At 41.0% G+C, this 21,339-nt stretch overlaps 3 protein-coding genes across 7 annotated transcripts in view; 1 reads left to right on the forward strand and 2 right to left on the reverse strand.

The window, feature by feature from the left end:
* Positions 1-98: 98 nt before the first annotated feature.
* dusp29 (dual specificity phosphatase 29) lies at positions 99-2,111 on the forward strand. The gene is made up of 3 exons (XM_079476766.1): positions 99-397; positions 533-756; positions 1,317-2,111. The coding sequence occupies exons 1-3, from the start codon at positions 255-257 to the stop codon at positions 1,547-1,549; spliced, it is 600 nt and encodes a 199-aa protein (XP_079332892.1). The 5' UTR covers positions 99-254; the 3' UTR covers positions 1,550-2,111.
* A 66-nt stretch (positions 2,112-2,177) lies between these two features.
* adkb (adenosine kinase b) lies at positions 2,178-7,482 on the reverse strand. Of its 2 annotated transcripts, none has more exons than XM_079475961.1 (11): positions 7,116-7,482; positions 6,141-6,215; positions 5,914-5,967; positions 4,850-4,928; positions 4,462-4,634; positions 4,267-4,375; positions 3,573-3,743; positions 3,464-3,499; positions 3,240-3,354; positions 2,922-3,008; positions 2,178-2,802 (listed from the first exon to the last, which is right to left on the reverse strand). In XM_079475961.1, the coding sequence occupies exons 1-11, from the start codon at positions 7,127-7,129 to the stop codon at positions 2,678-2,680; spliced, it is 1,038 nt and encodes a 345-aa protein (XP_079332087.1). In that variant the 5' UTR covers positions 7,130-7,482; the 3' UTR covers positions 2,178-2,677. The 2 variants fall into 2 exon arrangements, with proteins under 2 accessions (XP_079332087.1, XP_079332086.1); XM_079475960.1 differs by having other exon boundaries at positions 2,214-2,802; positions 6,141-6,227; positions 7,116-7,344.
* A 902-nt stretch (positions 7,483-8,384) lies between these two features.
* Positions 8,385-21,339, reverse strand: part of vclb (vinculin b) — a 20,874-nt gene continuing 7,919 nt past the window's right edge. For 2 of the 4 annotated variants that reach the window (XM_079475742.1, XM_079475744.1), the window contains exons 2-21: positions 20,688-20,758; positions 19,541-19,691; positions 19,350-19,458; positions 19,129-19,251; positions 18,786-18,946; positions 15,552-15,642; positions 15,220-15,367; positions 14,264-14,417; positions 14,007-14,182; positions 13,483-13,673; positions 13,197-13,396; positions 12,624-12,752; positions 11,584-11,733; positions 11,380-11,488; positions 10,421-10,723; positions 10,215-10,339; positions 9,952-10,137; positions 9,663-9,866; positions 9,455-9,559; positions 8,385-9,376 (exon numbers count right to left, since the gene is read on the reverse strand). In XM_079475742.1, the coding sequence (XP_079331868.1) occupies positions 9,230-9,376; positions 9,455-9,559; positions 9,663-9,866; positions 9,952-10,137; positions 10,215-10,339; positions 10,421-10,723; positions 11,380-11,488; positions 11,584-11,733; positions 12,624-12,752; positions 13,197-13,396; positions 13,483-13,673; positions 14,007-14,182; positions 14,264-14,417; positions 15,220-15,367; positions 15,552-15,642; positions 18,786-18,946; positions 19,129-19,251; positions 19,350-19,458; positions 19,541-19,691; positions 20,688-20,758 (3,033 nt within the window). In that variant the 3' untranslated portion in view covers positions 8,385-9,229. Of the gene's footprint in view, positions 9,377-9,454; positions 9,560-9,662; positions 9,867-9,951; positions 10,138-10,214; positions 10,340-10,420; positions 10,724-11,379; positions 11,489-11,583; positions 11,734-12,623; positions 12,753-13,196; positions 13,397-13,482; positions 13,674-14,006; positions 14,183-14,263; positions 14,418-15,219; positions 15,368-15,551; positions 15,643-18,785; positions 18,947-19,128; positions 19,252-19,349; positions 19,459-19,540; positions 19,692-20,687; positions 20,762-21,339 lie in introns of those variants that run through there. The other 2 variants (XM_079475743.1, XM_079475741.1) reach the window with 2 other exon arrangements.

Below are 21,339 nucleotides of genomic sequence, written 5' to 3' on the forward strand. Positions count from 1 at the left end.
TGTGTGTGTGTGTGTGTGTGTGTGTGTTGGGGTTCAGACTTCTGTATTGAAAGTGTGTATGACAGACGGTGAACACTATAAATAACCCAGAATTGAACACCCAACTCCGGCCCACAGTCAAACCGAAGCAGTCGACTTGAGTTCAAAACAAAGATATCACAGAGAATTCAGGAGGAGACAGCTTACGAGTCCGACAGCAATAATAAACACCAACAACACCGGTGAGCTGTTCAATTAATCCCGTCTGGCTAAAGATGACGTCTCAAGGGAAGACTGAAGCTTCAAAAGAGGACTATCTCACTCCAAACGGCTACGAGCTTGAGAAACATCTCACGCACGGCAGCGTTGCCTACACACACGTCAATGAGATCTGGCCCAACGTTTACATAGGAAATGAGTAAGTTCAAGAACAAGATATAATATAGAGAAACCACACAAATAATTCGTGAGATTAGACTATGAGAGCTAAGTGAGGTACAGACGATGAAGAAAGTAAATTTCAGTGCGTTTAAGCTGTGGTGTTTTCACGCAGAGAAACAGCAAGAGACCGACACAAGCTGAAGAGTCTGGACATCACACACATACTGAACGCTGCTGAGGGCGAGTGGAACAGCGTCGATACAGGGCCAGAATACTACAAAGACATGAATGTGGATTACTACGGTATTACAGCAGAAGATACCACTACCTTCAACCTCAGCCAGTACTTCTATAGCACAGCAGAATATATCCATCAGACGCTCATGAACCCTCAGAGTAAGAGATCGAGATGAAATAAACTGAGATTTGACATTCCTGCTGGATTTCCTTTTAGGTCTTTGCACATATTGTCACAAATGTGTTTTTTCGTATATTAAAATCCTTTAACGCATGGCTAGCCATGGATTATGCCTCTCAAACATCCAGAGTAATCGTTTGTTTACATGTGCACATTCATTGTATATTTATACACATACAGGTACACATGCATGTATACATATTTAGGAAATATTTACATTGTTTGTTAATATTTTCCATCAATTTAAATGTTTTATTTTTGTCTTAAATATGTGATATACAGACATGTATCTGTAGCTCAGTGGTTAGAGCGTGGTGCTAACAACACCAAGGTCACGGGTTCAACCCCCAGGGGATTGCACATACTCAGAAACTAATGTATAGTATAATGCAATGTAAATGCCTTTGGATGAAACGGCTGCCAAATGAATAAATGTAAATATTATGTAAACAATTGAAAATAGGATGAAATTGAAAATCTGAATGTGCCCTGACACACCCACTCTTCTGACAATCATTTGATTGTTTTATTTCTCTAGATAAGATGCTCATTCATTGTGTGATGGGTCGCAGTCGCTCTGCTACACTTTTTCTGGCATACCTGATGATCCATGAGAACATGACGGTGGTAGACGCCATTGATCACGTCAAACGCCGCAGACGCATCATTCCTAACTGGGGCTTCCTGAAACAGTTGCGAGGACTGGACATCTCACTGCTGGCACAGAGAAGAGCTCAAAATACACAGCCACAACAAACTCCAGACACATAAAGAACCGTCATTATTTCCTCACCTGTACAAAATGATCTTCCCAAGCTCTTTCAATGAAACACGAGTCTTCAGCAAAACCTTTATCTGATATCTCAAAGCCCTCCTCCAGAAACCACCGCTGCCCACCGTACAATCAAATCTCGATGGAAAAAAATCTGAATGTTTCTTGTTGAATAGCCAGTTTACTTCTGTTTTATGTTGACTTGAACACATCATAACAGACTCTTTTGTAAAGATTATTATCATGGGTACAGTTTCACATACTACTGTAAAACATACTGACATTGTCATTATATTGTTTACTCAACATTTTGAAAAGTCTTGTGAACACGTGTTCATGCTTCAAAGAGAATACAATCTAATAAAAACCTTATAAGAACACACCTACTGCAAAATATTTTTATAGTCCATGCCCACTGTATTATATTCTCACTATTGTATTCTGTATTTATTCTAACTGTATATCCTGCACTTGCTAACTGCACTTCTGGTTAGACCTAAACTACATTTCGTTACACTGTACTTGTATATGTGTAATGACAATAAAGTTGAATCTAATCTAATCTAATAAATAATTCATCACGGCAGGCTTTACATCAGGGGAAAATCTAGAAAATGAAGGCAATATGCATCTGTATGTGTACATGACTTTAAGACAGAGATAAAGTACCATGGAACAATTCAAATCTTTTTATTAAAGTAAAGATCAATGTCAGTTGAACGATACATTCCCGAGACGGTAAGAGCTCGAGGAGAAACCTCCACATCTTCTGCAAATCTAAACATTGTGCGTTTAAGATACGATTTGGCTTTTCAAAACAACACAGACCTGAAAGACAAAAATCCATTAAATAATCCTGTTAAGTTAATTTGATATCTACTACTTCTGAGAAATATAAATGCACTTTTAAAGGACAGAATGGATCTTTACTAGATTTTAAATAGAGAAATTAAGTGTAGTTTAAAAGACAACGCTGGTCTTATTTTTTCACATGACCTCACTGGAGTGTTTGCGGTAATCCTGGTAAATGCCCATTTAACAATAAACATCTGTAAACAAGTGCCGAGACTGCAGATTGTGTTGCTGGAATATCCGAAAGAATGAGCTGGAACGATGGAGGATCTGAGTTAGTGGAAATCGGGTTTTTCTGGAAAGGTGCAGCCAGCTCGCCGGATGATGACATGGGCGGCGTAGTGTCCTGCCCGGATACAATCCTCCAGAGACTTCTCCTGAACCAACTCGGACAGGAAACCTTTATTAAATAGAAAAAAAACACTTCAAATCGAATCTCAATCTGAATGAATTCTAGTATTCAAGAACGTTCATCAGACAACAGAAGCAGAACGGTTTCACACACAAGAATCTTTTTACCTCCAACAAAAGCATCACCAGCACCATTAGTATCGACAATATCATTCTGGTCGATGTCTAAAACAGGAAACATTTTCACTCGATCACCTAAAACAACAAAGTTAAACACATTAGACCTTTTATTCACACATATACATCATGTTCACGGAATGACATGGCATTCAAGACAATGCATGTCTGACGCATGACTATTTATTCTCAAGGTCAGATGACAGAAGGACGTTATATTAAAGTGTTGTGTTCACATCCGTGAGAAAACACAGACAATAAAATAACTAACTTACGGTTAAGAAAACATTACAATAAAAACACACATACCAACAGTGGCCACAGTGACTTCTCTGCCCTGAGTAAAGACCACAATCCTCTGCCTGTTCTTATTCACTTTGGGCAAACTCTGAACCTTCTGAGCGATCTCTGCGATATCATCTGTCTGCGGGAGACATGGATGGAGAGAACATCACAGATGAGAGGGAATTACAGCCAACACGGAACCGGTTTAGAAAACTATTGATGTTTTTATATTAGCCACGATTACTCGCCTCAAAGCCTTGCTCCTTTGCAAATGTAGCCGCCTCCTGCAAAACACCACACATATGATCTTACAACAGTTACAGATCATTCAACACCAGTCATTCGGTGCAGACTCACAGTTTCATTCCCAAAGATGATGTCCACGTACGGCATGACATTCATCAGCGGCTCTTTAAAGAACTGACTAATGAAGGGAGCAGAGAGGTTCAGACCGAAGATCTTATTGTTATCAGACGCGTGTTTGGACACTTTGAGAATCGATTCTGGAGACACGGTCAGAAAGAAGCCCTGCAGGACAGACACCAGCATAATATCAGAAACAACAAAACTTAAAAAAAGAAAACAGAGAAAAGGTGGCCTGTCAAAAAGGATTCTGGGTCACAGATTTCATTAAATGAATTGAGTTAAAAGTACAGGAACAATCTTGGAATTCTAAATGCACAAATTATTCAACAATTATAAATATATTATCTTGTAAAAAGGATATTTACTTCATTATTTTGTGGTGGGACTTTAGATTTTTGTCTGATGCAAGTTTTTGTATTGACTGATGTTTGCTGACAGCCTTTAAAACTAAATATTGACTTAAATAAGTGTATATTGCTTTAATTTATTATTTATGTATTGCATTTTACATACTTTAGTCTTAAGGACTCTTATTTTGACATGGGCACTGCTCAATGTCAAATTATGAGTCCTTCGTAAAGAGTAAAAACATTTTTTTTTGCGTGTGCATGTGATATGAACACTGTACAACACACAGGATCAATCTGCTGCGGTTCAGAGATGTAAGCGCATCTCATGCACTTACAGCGATGTAGTAAACTTGAGCTTTCTCCACCAGACTCCAGTTTCTCTCAACATCAAGATGTTTCTCTTTATTGTAGCAGTTTGCTGCCGCCAGGTTTGCGATCAGAGATCTAAACACAAAGATAAAAAATGACTGTAAAAAAAAAGAAGTAAAAAGCAACACGGCTAGAGAAGGCATCACACGGGCGTTTCTCACCGGTTGTCTCCGGTGATGCAGGCCGCACATGTTCCAGTGGGTTCTGCACTCTGTTCATAATAATGAGCATCGACGTGAGCTTCAGCCGCTTTCTGCTTGAGAATCTCCCCAAAGTGATCTGTACCGATACAGCCGAAGAACGTGGCCACCTCATGAGGCTCCTGGATCATCCACTGAGAGTCAAGACATCAACACTTTTACCATCTTTAATGAGATATATACTTGTTGATAAATGTTATTCATTTTTTTTCTATGTCGTTTTAAGTTCTTTTACATTGGTTTTATATAACTGTCGAATAATTATTTTTCTATTCAAGAGATGAACACATTTGGGAAAGACACCATAAACACGAATGATCAGTGTTATTCATGTGTGGACGAGACCTACCTGAGCAATTTTAACAGAGTTCTGTGTGGATCCTCCGGCGTGATACTCAACTTTACTCTTTTTAGCAATCTCTTCGAACCTGTAGCGTGTGTACACACACACACACACACACAAATTAGTCAAATATTCCATTACATTTCATTTGAAAATAGCACATATTTTATGATCAGTGTCAGATCAAGGTGGTTAAAGTTCATTGTAGGGATGCTCGATTATGACAAAAATCATAATCGCAATTATTTTGGCTAATATTGAGATCCTGATTATTTAATAAGATTACTCATGAACCTTTAAAACAACATAGAAAATAAAAAATCTTGCGTTTTAAACTCTGAATTTAACGGAAAAATAAATGTAAAGAAATAGCACTGCTGAAGGACTGTTAAGTAAAGGATTTATACTACAAGAAAAGAGGATACTTGCAAAATGGAATGCATCACAAAAATCGTTTACCTTGATTATTTAGTTTTTGTAATTGAAGAAAGGACAATTTATACGATTACCATTAATTTTTGATTCATTGCACAGCCCTAGTTCATAGTTATTGATCCACCTGGGATTCAGATCATTATTGAGAGCTGCTGCCCCCTGCAGATCAGGTGTGGTACTGACTCAAACTACAAACATAGTATAGTAGTTCACCCTCAAAATGAAAATTCTTCCTCAGAAAACAAAAGAAGATATTTTGAAAAATGTTGGGAACAGAACAGAACAGCCTCAAATTCACTTCTGTTGTATGGACACAAAACCAATACAAGTGAATGGGGGGCTGTTAACAGAATTTCTTCAAAATATCTTCTTCTGCGGAAGAAAATAATGACAGCATTTTCATTTTGAAGGAGAACTGTGTTTGTGAAATGTGTAATTTAACAGCACTTTTCCTCAAGCAAAAAACTATAATAAATTAGCAGTTAAACCCAGTATGATATTCCTGTTATTGTTTAATTAAGCTTTGATAAATCTTTGTCTGTCTCGACTGTTTGTGCAGCAATGTATGTTCTGTAAAGCTGCTTTGAAAACATTAAAAAGAAATGTATGAAATCATTTTCAATGATGTCACTTACAGAGCTTTGTGTTTGTCCTCTGCCAGAATCTGATCATTGGGCTTTAAGCCATACCTGTGTACACACACACACACAGAGGTTAATGGCATATTTTCAGCTGTGGTTTTACGCTCAGAGAAGCGTACACTTTTAATAGCCGCCATAAAAACACAGCACTGCACAGATGGTGCACGCGTGACCTTTAAATGACACACAACATCCGCCTCCTGCTGCAGAAAACTACTCACTTATCAAGAAAATCCTTATCCACCACTGCAGAGATATCCAACAGAGGGTTCCCCATCCCGAAGAGAGCATTCTGACTGCACACAAAACTGATGAGTTTAAATCATTCCAAAGTAAAAGTCCTTGAAATGATAGCGCATACAGACAGGAAGAAAAACGTTGATGTGTTTGAGTGAAGCGTTCATTTAATATCCTTTCTGTGACACCAACAGGTGGAGGTCACATGATCGGGCCTCCATCACTCATCCTTTGAGACATGAGCCCTTGGAATGTGAGGTGCGTCAAACACACCAGAACTTCAGCTTTTTTACATACTGTACCGTGATATTGTGAAAGGTTGTTGCTTTTCACAACACAACGTTCTAGAAGAGCACTTCACTTTATGTCAAACGAACCGTACAAATGTCCATTTTGACCAAAACACCCACACATTACCTTGACAGCTATTGACTTTTTTAGGATATCAAACTAAACAAAATGACTTTGTGAAAGCCCACAAGACATTGTGATACAACTCTGTTCCAATAGATTTGGTTATATTATTAAAAGGATTTAAATGGAGCATGTTTACAGCCCAATGAGCACATGCTTTACTGCTGACTATACACTTTTTGGACACACACACACACACACACACACACACACACACACACGCACACACACACACACACACACACACACACACACACACACACACACACACACACACACACACACACACACACACACAATTCATAAAACCTTTACGTGCTTTAGGCTCTTTGTTTAAATGGTTATGTCACCAGATGACAAATTATCCACGTGCACAGATACAAAACATACACAAGAAAACATCAATAATAAAATACAACTTTTTAAAGCACCAGAGAAATACTGTAATTATTTTGTTATTTAACGTAAATAAACAGTATAATTCAAAGAAGAAATTGCATTACACAGACACACAAAACCGGAAAACCAATGAAATGAAATCTTACCGTACTGTCGGCATTTTTGCGCAATCTGATTGTCTTTATTAAAATATAAATGTGTCCCCTCCCGGTACACGCTGCGAGCGCGTGCGTTCTGTTCTCAGACCGAATTCCTTCAAACCGGAAACGAAATGGGCTCAAGATGATTGCTTACGTCACACACGGGCAGACTCACGTCACGCAGTTTGTTCGGCGTAAGACATCAGCGTACCACGAGAGTGCGTTAAAAAGCGCCCGGTCGAGTCGTTCTCGCGATACCTTAATGTCATTCCCCGATCGGTCTGCGCGATGCCCAACACACCTTATGCTCCCGATTGGCTTTGGCGAGCACGTGTGCTGCACGAAACGTCAAGGTTACTATCACAACATGCGTGGCGCATGCGTGTCGTGTGCTTGTTATATCAGATGATGGGGTGTGCAAACATTGTTGTTTTATTCACATCCACGCATCGCACCACATACTAAACCTCACCGTGTCATTCAAATGCGTTCATACGGATAAAAGGTTAAATAAATATATACTGCGAGGGACTGAATGATGCACCGACAGCATCCATAACAGTCAATAGGTTAAGATCAAAATAAAGTCACGTGCGCGTGTAAGACACATAGGCTATTTGTGTCATTTATGAAAATCGTACAATAAATGAATCGAACGCATGCAAACCATGTCAGTTATCAGCAACTGTGTGCATCATGAGAGTCTATAATTCACATATATGTTAAAGAAAACAGACAGATTGCAGACATCTCAACCTGCAAAAAAGCATTTCAGGGAGGTAGGCCTATCCCTAAAGCACAGTCCATTACACTCTGGCAAAAACTGCAGCCTCAGCACAAGCTCGACAGCGCTTACACAACAAGGCAAAATAAAAATGAGATTTAAGATTATCATTAATAATCTAATAGCGACTGAAAGAAGATATTTTGAGAAATGTCTCAGTGGTTTTGTGTTCATACGATGGAAGTCAATGGAGTTCAGTGTTGTTTGGTTATCAACATTCTGCACAACATCTCGTTTTGTGTTCTGCAGAAGAATGAAACCCGTTTGAAATCACTTCATGGGGAGATTTTATGATTTTTTTGGTGAACAATCATTTTAAAGGATGACTTCCCAGAATGTGTAAAATGCTACAGCAATGTTGTCATTGATGTTATATTGTTTACTGTTGCCAAGAAACACTGGTACACTTCATGTACCATTTCAAATGATTGACAGGTGTGTGTGTGGGATTGCTCAGCGACATGTAAAGAAATAAAGCCAGACATTAAATTCTGCAGATAATTAGATCCTTTATTACGACAAGGCACATTGGGTCTTACAGGCTGTCATTATTTACATTTAAAACTACATTAACATTATTCAGGTGAATTTATGCAAACAGCATCTGTTCACTCATATAATATACTTGAGTTTGCATCCTGCTAAACATTTTAGTAGTGTATTTAGCTCAGTGATATCCTAGTGACAAAACAGGGACGGCAGTGCACGTGTGTGTGTTCTGTGTCTGGTATCATAATCATGAATGAGAAGCACCGGGTCATTGAATTTGATGTACAACATATCTGTTCCCTGAAGAAATAAACCAACCGAGTCAGACACCAGCCCCTCTATCAAGCACATCAGTACACACACAAACATTCATTGAACTTATACTTTTGGTTGTAGTATGTGTTTGCGTGGAAATCCAAAATATAAAGATAAATCTGCATGGAAACGGTTTAAAGTACATTCAAAGAGTGTAACAAAGGCAAGTAAAGATACAAAAATGAGATATAAAGACTCTTTTAACTGCACATACGGAGACTGAATGGCAGACTGAACCACTGATTATTTCTGTAAAAAGAAAGTCGGAGAAACCAGGAAAATAGAATCCTCTGAGATTTAATTCTTCAAAACTATCTAACTTGGATCTATCAAAACAAAACCATTCTAAACAAGAAAAAGCATTTGGAAAGTAAAGTCCCTAATTTTACATCCATGAACATTCGAGAGCAATCATTTTGAATGGAATAGTTTCATCACCGCTAACCGAGGTGACCGATACGTCTGCGGTGACATTTAGGACCTGGACTGATTGTTTTTCCCAGGGCATGCTGGGAAATGCTGGCTCCGCCCCTCACTGGTACCAGGGTGTCTTGCGGACCCAGCGCAGAGTAAAGCCGGCGTCTGTGCGGATCTTGATGGAAGCGGCTTCGGCCTCTCTCACCGTCTCCTTCACGGACTGCATCAGGTTCTGAGCGTTATGAACCAGCATCTCTGTAGCCTGCAGGAGAAACACGCCACGCGTTTGTACCGATTTCAGAGATCACAAAACAGCTTTCACACCTGAGCCAGATCTCACCTGCTCGGATTCCTCCTCGCTGATGTTGGTCCGTCCCAGCATGGTGGCCTTCACCGTGGACAGAATCTTCAGCTGTGTGCTGATAGTTGGGATTCTCTCACACACCTGCAGAAAGAAACTTGACATCAACATCTCGGGGGTTGCTAAATGTGTTGTTTACATCAAAGACTCCAACGCTCTGCTCTCGTGTTTGCAGTGTGTGTCGCACCTGCAGCAGGTTAGTCCTTATCCGTTTGTCCGTGCACTGCTTGGCGACCTCTTTGGCGAGCCGCGTGACCTCATCGGAGGCTTTGGCGATGTCTTTTGCGCATTGAATGAGCGCCCTCTTGTTGCCAGTGGCGCCTCTCACCAGTCGAGACATCTCGGCCATGAGCAGAGCCATACGCTTGGCGGCACCGATGATGTCATTACCCTGCCAAACATACACAGCCAGCGTTTGGTAACCGGTGGCGTGACACACACTCCAGGTAACGGTGGGATTTAACCAAACAGATTACCTTGCTGGACCACTTGCGGGCCTCGTCGTGCAGCTGTCGGGCGGCCACCATCATGGGCTCGCTGACCATCTCTCCGGCCTGCTGCTCCGGGAACTCCTCATCCTTCTCATCAGGTGGTGGAGGTCTCGGTGGAGGAACTTCACCCTCCGGCAGGGGCGGTTTTGGAGGGGCGGCGTTGTCCTGGATCTGAACGAGAGACACAGATAAAGTTTAAAATCAAGCTCAATGTGACTGCTGTCATTACAGGAAAGATTGACACTGACCTGCAGGCTCTCCAGATCTGGAGGTGGAGGAGGGAAGTCCGGCTCCTGCGGCTGGAACGTCTCTCTCACTTTCGCCACCGCGCCCAGAATCTTATAACCAGAGTCCAGGAAACCTCTCTGAAGGCCTGTCGAGAAGACATGTTCTGATGATCAAACAATCATGGCTGCAGATTCAATGTGGTAATTTGTCTTCTTTGGTATCTCACCTTGGTCCTGTATGTTGGCGGCTACAGCTTTGGCGCCCATGACCATGGGTGAGATGGTTCTGCTCAGCTCGTCAGAAGCGGCTTTGACCGTTTCTCTGAACTTCGGGTCCTCAGAGTTTTCCATTTCTCGTTTCGCCACCAGCATGATTCGATTGGCTCGCCTGGCGATGCTGGTTGCCCCGGCGACCAGCATCTGAGGCTGGTGATTGGCCATAGCTACCTGACACTTGTCCAGATCTTTCTTAATGGCTTCCTCTGATGCATCCAACAGAGACCTGGTGTCAATCGCTTCATCCACAAGACCTGAGAGAGAGAGAGAGAGAGAGAGAGTAGTAATTACTATAATGTACTATAGCGCAGGCTAGACAGGGTGGGCTAGTAGATATCCTGGGTGGGCAGCTCACCTTCCAGTTGTTCCAAAATGTGTATAAATGTATTTGTTCTGATGAACACAGAGAAAGATATTTGGAAGAATGCGCATAACCAGAACAAATTATTTTGCCCCCCATTGTAGGAAAAAATACAATGGTAGTTAAAAGTGCCCCAGACCTGTATGCTGTCATCTTCAAAATCTCTGACTTTGTGTTAAAAATTATAAAGTAATTTTTCCTCTTACAAAGCAATCTTTTGTGTTATTTTTTATTCTCATTGGGTGGGCAAGACAGACATTTGTGTGGGCTCCGACCACCCCTGCCCATACCTAGAGCCGGCCCTACTACAGTGTAGTATAGTAAATACAAAAAATATACAAAATTTATACTATATATATCTCTACATTTGATCAAAAAAGTTATACCACACAATACATAAACGAAGTAGAGTGATTACTATTATAAACAGTTAGCGAACGCTAAAGTATACTATAGTATTATTTCATGTTTTGATGCGAGTCTTTACGAATCATTTGCAGATAAAACTGATTTCTGCGAAAGTGTAAAAGGGAAGTTTAAGTTTGTTACCCGTCATTTTCTCAACATTGTCGATCCACTGGTTCTTCATGGTCTCAAAGTGTTCATGAGCCGCCTGGTTTCCCGGGTTCTTCAGGAGGATACGAGCTGCGGAGATCACCTGCATAACACATCAATCAATAAATATCTATGTGAAACTTTCTATATTTGACTTGAATCAAACCATGAATGTTTGAATGTGAATAATCTTCTCACCTGCGGTGTGAGCTCTCTGGCTGATTTCACCGCCGCCTGAATGCCCTCCACCGTGCTCTTGTTAGCAGTGCCGACCGCTGCCGCCTTCTCTGCTGTGGCGCCCAGACGACTCGCGTGATTCTCAAAGTTTGCAGCCCGTTCGTTAAACACCTGCCGTGATTTAACATCATCAATCACTCGAGGACTTTGTTCTCTTTGTTAACACCATGCCAGCTACTATGCTGCGTTCTTTGTATTCGGTTATCCAAAAATAGAACTAAATAAGATCTTAAGACTTTACTTGGTTAAAACTAACAGTAATGGATTAAAGATGAAAATATAAATCGTGCGTGTGTCTTAAGGTTCTTATCCAAAATGATAAAACATCAATCGGCGCACTGTCATTGGCGCTCCCAAAATGATTTATTAAAATCAACACAACGTTTCAACCGAAAAGGTTTTGATCAAAACGTGTTAATTTTCCTAAAAACATTTGGGAGCAGCAATTACAGTGTGCCGATTTGAGTTTTATCATGTTGGCAATTCCATGAAAATGTCAACCTTATCATAAAATTTTTTTTTTTACTATGCTAACAGCACAGATATTAACATTTAGTGGCTCAAATACCCATGTCAGGTCTCCAAGTTTTTAAAGGATTTGTTTTATTTTAAGTGCATGATTTTTATAGTCAGGTAAGTGTCATTTTCAGGATTCTCACATCCATAACGCATGTTTATTTCCCTTTTTTAAAATAGAAAAGTTGTTCATAAACTGACTTTTTATGTTTAGACTCTATCAACAAGGGTTAAGTTGAATATAAACAGATTGTTCAATATATCTGTAATATTTAATTCTCTTTAGCATTTTTATGTCACGTCCATAACGTTGGAATTGCCAATTTGGTGTTTTGGCTAATCTTACACCGGTCCTAAATGTGCATTTTTTTTAGGTTAAGGTTCTTATATTAAGGTTAAGGACATTGCACGTAAACAATTGAACCCAGTGATTATCAAGATTGAAAACTTTTTAAGTGTAAGTGTGTGTATGTGTGGTCATGAACCTCTTCTCTTTTGGCCGCGTCTGGCGGGGCGGTCGCTGCCACAGCCAATAGTTTGATGGGTGTGGTCGTGTCACTGAAGATGTCAGACACTTCTTGTGTCATGGCCTCCTGCATCTTACCCTTGAGCTCCTGTCACAAACACACACGCAAACAAAACACATTAAACTACTTTGAAATCTATGAAACCAGTTAGAAAACAGTGATAGACTGTAGTAACATTTAGTCACCAGCAGGGGTCTTAACTCTGTCTACCCTGATCAATATGATTATGTATATTAAATGCTTATATTAAACGCATATGTATATTAAACGTGAATTAAAGGAATAGTTCACCCCCAAAAAATGCTTCCCGTTGACTTACTGTGGTCAAGTCAATGGGGACCATTTTTGGGTGAACCGGTCCATTAAATATCCTGTTCATATTACTGTTCCTCACGTCCATATGATTCAGACCATCATAAATCACCGCTGGTCATGATGTTCAACACAGATTAAGTGTTGATATACAAATATGAGTGTTGATTGGAGTTACAGTATATACAGTATGATGTATGTCTGAACAGTCTCTCTCACGTTCAGCGAGTCCTGCAGTTGTTGAGCTACGGCACGGGCCTGAGGACCATCTCCCTCTCCACGGGCCGCCAGCTCGGCCAAGTGAGCCATCAATCGCTCCACCTCCTCACATTTACCCTGCAGGTCCTGCCTCTGGGACGCCGGCAGCGCGTTGGCCAGGCGATGCCCCTCGGCAACCAGACCGCGAATGGCAGCCTGACCTAAGACGACAACAGCAGGAAATATTCAACACAAGACACAGTGTCAGAAACTCAATAAAGTGAATAAGAGAATATTTCTGTCGTACCGACTCCGCTGTCGTCCAGGGTTGGGTTGTCGATCCATCTCTGAGCTTGCTCGATTTTACCCTCCAGGTGTACGGCTGCTTTGGCCGGTCGGGTGTTGGCAACGGCTTTACTTGTTTTAGACTGAAGATTTTGGAGAGTTGTGGCGATCTGCTTCGCCAAAGCACGAGCTTCAGGGGTATCACCCTTACCTCTTTAAACACAAACATTCAGAAACACACACACACACACACACACACACACACACACACACACACGTTATTTGACCATTAAAATACTTCATTTAATAAAAAGACATTATAACAATCTTTTCTCTTTTTTTATCTGACTCACACATTCTGACACAATGAGCAAAAGCTTTGAACAAATGTTGCCTAACAACCATCAGACGATCAACAGTCAAACAATGGAAAATTGGAATTCCTCATGCAGGCAGGAATGGAATAACACGGTAATATTCCAGAGATTCTGGCCAGGAATCCCCACAAAGCCTGAATGGAAAATCAAGATGTTCAGATGTACGTACGCCTTCTTCAGCTCGGAGAGTCTGGTGGTCAGAGCAGCTATCTCGCCCATGCTGCGCAGGATGTCGTCTCTCTCTTTAGGATCTTCGCACAGATCAGCGATCTTTCTCGCCTCTCCCAGAAGAGCTTTGACGTTCTCCTCACCCTCAGGACCACCGTGAGGATCCGCCAGCCAGTTCTGTACATTCACAAAATGTGAATACAAAACTTAAAATACAACATACACAAGAGTAAAAGCACTGGTTCTGGACAGCTCTACCTGAGCGGCATCGATCCTCTTGGCAATGGCTTGTTTGGAGTTGGTCATGGCCTCCAGTTTACGAGCGGCGTTTTCCACCTTCCCCGTCAGAACATCCAAACCCTGAGACACCTGCTGAGCTTTCTGCATGGCCACTGGAGTCGCTCCCTGACCCCTGCAGTACACACAAACATACTCTTAAAACAACACAGTCGAACGCCTCATGTGCTGCAAATGTTCTTTGTTGCATCCACTTTTAAGACAAGAGAGTCATTCAAATTCAATTTCACAAATCGACAAAAACTGGACACTTTAGCTTTTCTATTACATTTCTTAGCGGTCTTATTTGCTTTTGCACTTAAATCAATGAAAAACAGACCTAAAAATCCCATAGATTTATATTAAAAGAGCCATTTGAGTCATACAGCACATATCCAAAACTGTGAAAAACACCCAAAACCCCATAAAAATTACCCAGAACTCCCTGATGACCCCTTTGAACCCCGTAATGACCACACCAAAAACCCCAATGACCACCCCAACGCCCTGATGACGACCCCAAAAGCCTCTGATGATCACCCCAAAACCCCTGATGACCACCCCAAAACCCCTGATGACCACCCCAAAACCCCTGATGACCACCCCAAAACCCCTGATGACTGCCACAAAACCCCCTGATGACCACCCCATACCTCCGATGACCACCTCAACGCCCTGATAATCGCCTCAACCCCTGTTTACTGCCACAAAACCCCCTGATGACCACCTATGATCGTCGAATATGGATTTTCATCAGACAGACAGGACAGAATCTGATCTGTGGGAACACTCAGATTTCATCTGATCTCTCCTGTGATCGATCTGACGCTATTGATCTGCATGGAGACACCATTATCAGGATCCCTAAGCAGGAGAGAGATAAAGCGAGGGTGGTGATGGATAGAGCCCTGGGAGTGGTTCTGAGGTTCAAACTCTACCTGCCGCGGAGCTCTGAGACCTGCTCCGTCAACTGTCCAAGTGTTTTGGCAGTGCCCACAATATCCCTCCTCTCTTTCCCAGCACAAAGTTCTCCCACTTTACCCGCTTCATCCAGAATCTGACGGATGGCCTGCTCCCCTGGATCACCTGCAACAAGAACACAACATCCATCAGCAAACATCCATGTGTCTGTCCAGACCACGGAACCCAACGGTCAAAGGTCATAAAATGAGGAATCAACACGACCGTTTGACAGTCAAGTAACAAATCAAGCAATTTAAACGGACTAGTCAGGAGTGTGTAACTTTATTGTTCAGATAATGTGGGATACCTGGCTGGCCGCGAGGATCCCTTAACCAGTTCTTGGCCTGACCCATTTTTGAGTCGATCAGGGCCAGCGCTCTCTTCATCTCCTCTGTGTCCTGAGAATATAGAAACGCAGACAAAAACACTCAAATACTCAATCACAGACACTTAAACAAATATAGCCTCTCAAATATAGCCTAGTGTTTAAGTATGTTTTTCTCTCCCTAAAAACTGTTTCTGTAAACGGATATAGAAAGAGATAGATAGATAGATAGAGATAGAGAGAGAGAGAGAGAGAGAGAGACAGAGAGAGATAGAGATAGAGAGAGACAGAGAGAGAGACAGATATATATATATATATATAGAGAGAGAGATAGAGAGATAAAGAGAGATATAGATATATATATAGAGAGAGAAAGAGAGAGAGATAGAAAGAAAGAGATAGAGAGAGAAAGAGAGAGAGAGAGAGACAGAGAGAGAGAGAGAGACAGAGAGAGAGAGAGAGAGAGAGAGAGAGAGAGAGAGAGAGAGAGAGAGAGAGAGATAGATATATATATATATATAGAGAGAGAGATAGATATATATATATATATATATATATATATATATATATATATATATATATAGAGAGAGAGAGAGAGATAGATAGAGATAGATAGAAAGAGAGATAGAGAGAGAGATAGAGAGAGAGAGAGAGAGAGAGAGAGAGAGAGAGAGAGAGAGAGAGAGAGAGTCTATGGTATCTCATTTGTTGCAATTTGTTTCCTTTTTTGGTTACACAAGTTTCATCTGCTGTTTCCTAAAGCTGACTCACACAGCTGTTACACACACATGCGCACGCACACGCACACACACACACACACCAAGCGCAGACTAAAAATAACGATTACGTGCATTCTGTGCTTTACTTCACAAATGATGCAAAAGTCCACTTCCATGTTTCATCTCAATATTCACACAGGAGCTGTTGAACCGAAACCTCAGAAATAAACCCACAAACCTCACCGTTCCCTTGACTGTGGTCTCAGTATGTGTGTTACAACACACTATGTGCTCTGTTTGGCTACATGTACTGCTAATGTTTTCCTTAAAGAGACGTGTTAAACAAGCTAGAGGTGGTCCACATTTCTTCACTAGCTAGTAACGCTTCATGCTGCATGTCAGTTGGGTAGAGAATTAGACAGGAAACAACATTACACACGTCACAGCCGCCCAGAACACAATTCCAACAAGAAAGATTAGTGTTGGTCTCAGAACAGAACGATAATCTGAGCGGCTCAAACCTCTGTGCTTCCTTCTCCAGCGCTAAAATAATCAAAGACATTCAGAGAGACACCAGAGAAAAGATGCATGTTGTGTGTTTGTAAACTGTAGTAAAATCCCTTCATACTCTAGTGTTTTCAACCTCACAATAGTCAATTATAAAGTGTGCAATAACATTTACAACAGTTAATCCATTAACTATAGTTAATACTACAGAGTACCATAACAAAGTGTAGTTGTAATACTATAATATACTACAATCTGCTACTATTTGCTTTAGTGAACACTAAAGTGTACTACGGTATTTCACCATGTTGGAGAGCGCTCCGTGTGAGGTGTAAACATACTACACACTCAGTAATCTTTTAAAATGAACATTATGTTTCAAAATGATGCTGTGAATTGTATTTTAGATTTTGTTTATAAGTAATAAAAAGAAAACACTAGGGGTGATGTGGGTGGTTGTCAGAGCGTTGCTATTTGGTTGCTAAGTATTTTTGGTGGTTTGTTGGTCTATTAGGTTGTTCTCATTTTTTTCATATCTGTGCATCCCTCGTCAGCAATATGTTAAAACGTGTTTGCTTTGACGCTGGAAAAGGAAGCATGCTACTGTAGCTCCGTGAAAAAAAGGCAAAAATGTGTGATGGATGTGTGAGTTTGTCTCATCAAGCTGTGACACGTTTCTCCTCGGGCACAGATACATTCTGTTAGCATCAAACGTGACCGACAGCATCAACGGCCAATCAATTCATCCGATGACAACAAGTGCGAGTGGGCCGAGTGCACACCTGCCAACACACAGCGAGAGAGAGAGAGAGAGAGAGAGAGAGAGAGAGAGATCGCGCATGCGCACGGACTCTTACCTTCTATAGGGGAGGAAAAGAAACCGAGAGAGGACAAACAAAGAACACAAGAAAAAGTGAAGAAAAACCATTGAGAGTGTAAAGATGAATGACTCAACTACACAATTCACAGCTCACAATCATGATTACCATCACCAAACCCCCCCAACCCACAACTGACAAGTTTCATGTTCCTCAGAACACACAGATGAATTCATGCATGTGGCGTGTACAGTGTGTGTAAGACGAGAGACACATTCATATCAAACACCTGCTTAAGAAAACTGTTTTTTGGAGTTTGAAAGCAAAAACCTTTTAGACGTTGAACAGGATAAAGCACTGTTAACACACACCATCTAGCACACACACAAACTAATCTATTTTAAGGATCTTTTAACAGATGTCGCAAACAAATACTAGTTTTGCTTTTAGACAATTTCTACCTTTATAAGAACACAAAACGCACATCCACAAATGTTCTTTATCCAGAGCAAGAAAATGATTTGACTTGTCTAGTAATTTAGTGTCAGGGTCATAGAATATATACATATTAGCTGCAGTTTACAACCGGGGACCGGATTCATAAACATTCTTACGCTCAGGATGGATTTACAAAGCATATGCCATTTTATTTGAGTGAAAATAAGAAAGACGATCACAGAGAAAGATATTTGGAAGAATAAATATGACCAAACAGATCTGGCCCCCCCATTGACTTCCATAGTAGGAATAATTAAAATGATCACAAAGTAAGACATTTTGTAGATGACAGCAAACAGTTCCAGGGAACTTTCCTTATTTTTTCCTACTATGGGTGTCAAGATCTGTTGCTATAAGCATTCTTTCAAAATCTTTGAAAGAACAAAGAAATGTATACAGAGTCGGAACAACTCGAGGGTGAGTAAATGAAGACAGCATTCATTTCCTGGTGAACTATTCCTTTAAGAAAAGTTTTGTGAATCCGGCCCCAGATGCTCAATATTGTTGTGGCATCTTGTAAAACTCATTGACTTTAACTATAATTGACGACGTTGACTGTTCCAAGATGGCCGACGCATCAACAGAGCATATGTACATGCGTGTTTGAAGGGGCTGTTAGGGAAGACGCAGTGCATTACTGCTACATCCGTGCACGGTAACCTTTGACCTCTCACCTTATTGGCCCACGCGTCCTCGTCCCAGGACGTGAGCTGCAGCACGCGGATGATCTCATTGATCTCTGTGCTCATCTTTTCTACAGTGAAGTTCCTGTTCTTCAGAGCTTCCTCTACACCTTTACCCTGAGACGTCTTGGTCGTCACGAAGATCTTAATGCCTGACACGACAACACACTGTTAGATGCTGCGTTTTTATGTGATGATCTTTATGAGACCTTCATAAAAAATAATAAATGCCTAAGCTAGAAAATAATTTATTAAATGATTACATTAAGGCATTGACATTATATTTTGGTTAATACTCATGTCATTGGTTTATAAGCATCGTCTGTTGGCAGACCTGAGATCAGAACGGGCAGCAGCTCTTTCACGGTGTTCATGGAGTTGACCAACATGACTCTGTGCTCCTGATGAGTCAATTCCTGCTGCCGCTCATCGATCATCTTTGCCATCTTCGTCATGCCTGTCAACACAAATACAGTCAAACGTGAAGATCTGATTTTATCCATTGTGGAGAAATTAAACAGTGCGAGTACAGAGAAAGAGAGAAAGTGTGTGTACCTGGTCCCAGGTTCTTGGTGTATGTGATCAGATCTTCCATTGATTCCACTACCTCAGCCACAGTCAGATATTCCAGAATCCCTTTACACACACGGATGATTTTACGAACCTAACGCACCCACGCACACACACTGTCAGTATCTACAGACACAATACACAGATGCTGATGAATAAAGCTGTGAGAAACAGACCTCGGCCTCATCAAAGGTCAGCAGGAGGTCAGAAGTGCCGGACAGAATCCCACGTGAGCCGTCGATCAGATAATCTCGGGCTGGAACAGAATACGGGTCGGCCTTCAGCATCTGAGCGGCCTGCACTAGTTTAGTGCACGCGGTCTCTACCCTACAGAGAGAGAGAGAGACAATCAATGCACAAATAAAGTGTTTACTTTTATTCCATTCTCATGTTTCTGCAGGAAATCTTTTATTTTCCATATTCCATTTGTTTACTTGCATATACTTTTTTACTATTTAACTTTAAAGTTTTTACTTTATTGTATGTCTTGTTATATGTTCAATGCTTTGGCAATATGAGAGAGAGAGAGAGAGAGAGAGGGAGAGAGAGAGAGGGAGGGAGGGAGGGAGGGAGGGAGGGAGGGAGGGAGGGAGGGAGGGAGGGAGGGAGGGAGGGAGGGAGGGAGAGAGAGAGAGAGAAATAATTGCTTCTCTGACTGCATATGAAAAGCTGAAGGATTCTGGTGTGGTGTAACACATTATTTTGAATCATGTTTGTGTACAAAACAACCACAAGAATGAGACACTGTGTTTGTGTGCGTGTAAACGTGCACAAAAGTGCCATTAGAACAAGTGTCTATGACAGCTGAAGATTCTCAGCTATTTCCTGTTTTGTCTTTCAGTTATTCCCTCAACACTTTAAACAATAGTGTGTATGTTTGTTGAGAAGTGAAGCTACACATGTGCTTCAAAACCTGAACATCTGCAACATCCTCATCATGAAAATCATTTATATAACAACTCAAATTTACAATTTGTAAATGTAGTGAAACGGTCTGTAGATCATTCATTACTCAACACATATGCAGAAGAGCGTAACAGCGCTCCATCTCTGAGCAAACAACACACACACAACAAACACAACACACAATACACAGAGTCAGTCGGCAGAAGATCATTTGTATTTTTTTTAAATATTAAAATGCTGAAAAACCAAACAAATTTAAGGCACTTTGAACATATCTGGTGTGAAAGCTATAAACACACACACACAGCTACAGCCAGCTGGACACACACGCATTATTCATACAGAACCACACACACTTAACATATCGACCCTGACCTTTACCAGAGACACAGAGAGAGAGAGATTGTGTGTAGTTACTTGATGAAGGCGGGTGGCATGTCTCTCCTCATGATGACATCCTCTGTGGTCTGTACCGTCTCTTTGCCCACCTGTTTAAAAACACACAAAAATAAAAAGTGGTCAGTCAGTGTTTATTTGCTTCGTTTAGACATGAAAGAAATGGCGAGCGCTTCAGACTCAGAGAGTCAAAAAATTATCTGCTTTGCCGACATCCAGAAGAGGTCACGTCTGAGAATAAGGCTTTTAGAAATCAAGGCTATGTTTAACTCAAATCTACCTCTCTGATGTTATTTTGGTAAGAGGTAACAAAACCCATCTTTATTTCAGAACTTCTACATTAACTGTGTTATCCAAAACTGCTTACAGAAAACAATGATTCATCCTTCCATGCAAACATGTATTACTCTCAAAACAGCGTTCGCAACATTTTACTCCCAGACTTTGAAATAAAACAGGACATTTAAGAACATAAAAGAGGGTGGGATTTGATTCTCATCATTGTGAGTTGATTATGAATAATTCGATCAGGAGAAGTCATGACCATGAACGCAAAGACTGAACATTAAACCAAACATCAACACATGAACGTCTTTCCAACACACCACGAGATGAATCAGTCGACGCTCAAACGAAAGCTGAATTCAGTACAAACCTGAAACTCTCAACTAAG

This window comes from Barbatula barbatula (assembly GCF_947034865.1).
Source record: "Barbatula barbatula genome assembly, chromosome: 16".
NCBI lineage: Eukaryota > Metazoa > Chordata > Actinopteri > Cypriniformes > Nemacheilidae > Barbatula > Barbatula barbatula.

What these genes read in the sequence shown, in the direction of transcription:
- adkb (XM_079475960.1), bottom strand. An exon ending in GAGGACAAACACAAAGCTCT is followed by an intron (nt 4,929 to 5,913) that starts GTAAGTGACATC and finishes CACACGCTACAG; the next exon opens with GTTCGAAGAGATTGCTAAAA. An exon ending in TGCATCACCGGAGACAACCG is followed by an intron (nt 4,376 to 4,461) that starts GTGAGAAACGCC and finishes CTTTGTGTTTAG; the next exon opens with ATCTCTGATCGCAAACCTGG.
- dusp29 (XM_079476766.1), top strand. Translation starts at nt 255, where the DNA reads ATGACGTCTCAAGGGAAGACTGAAGCTTCAAAAGAGGACTATCTCACT. An exon ending in AACGTTTACATAGGAAATGA is followed by an intron (nt 398 to 532) that starts GTAAGTTCAAGA and finishes GTTTTCACGCAG; the next exon opens with AGAAACAGCAAGAGACCGAC. An exon ending in GACGCTCATGAACCCTCAGA is followed by an intron (nt 757 to 1,316) that starts GTAAGAGATCGA and finishes TTATTTCTCTAG; the next exon opens with ATAAGATGCTCATTCATTGT.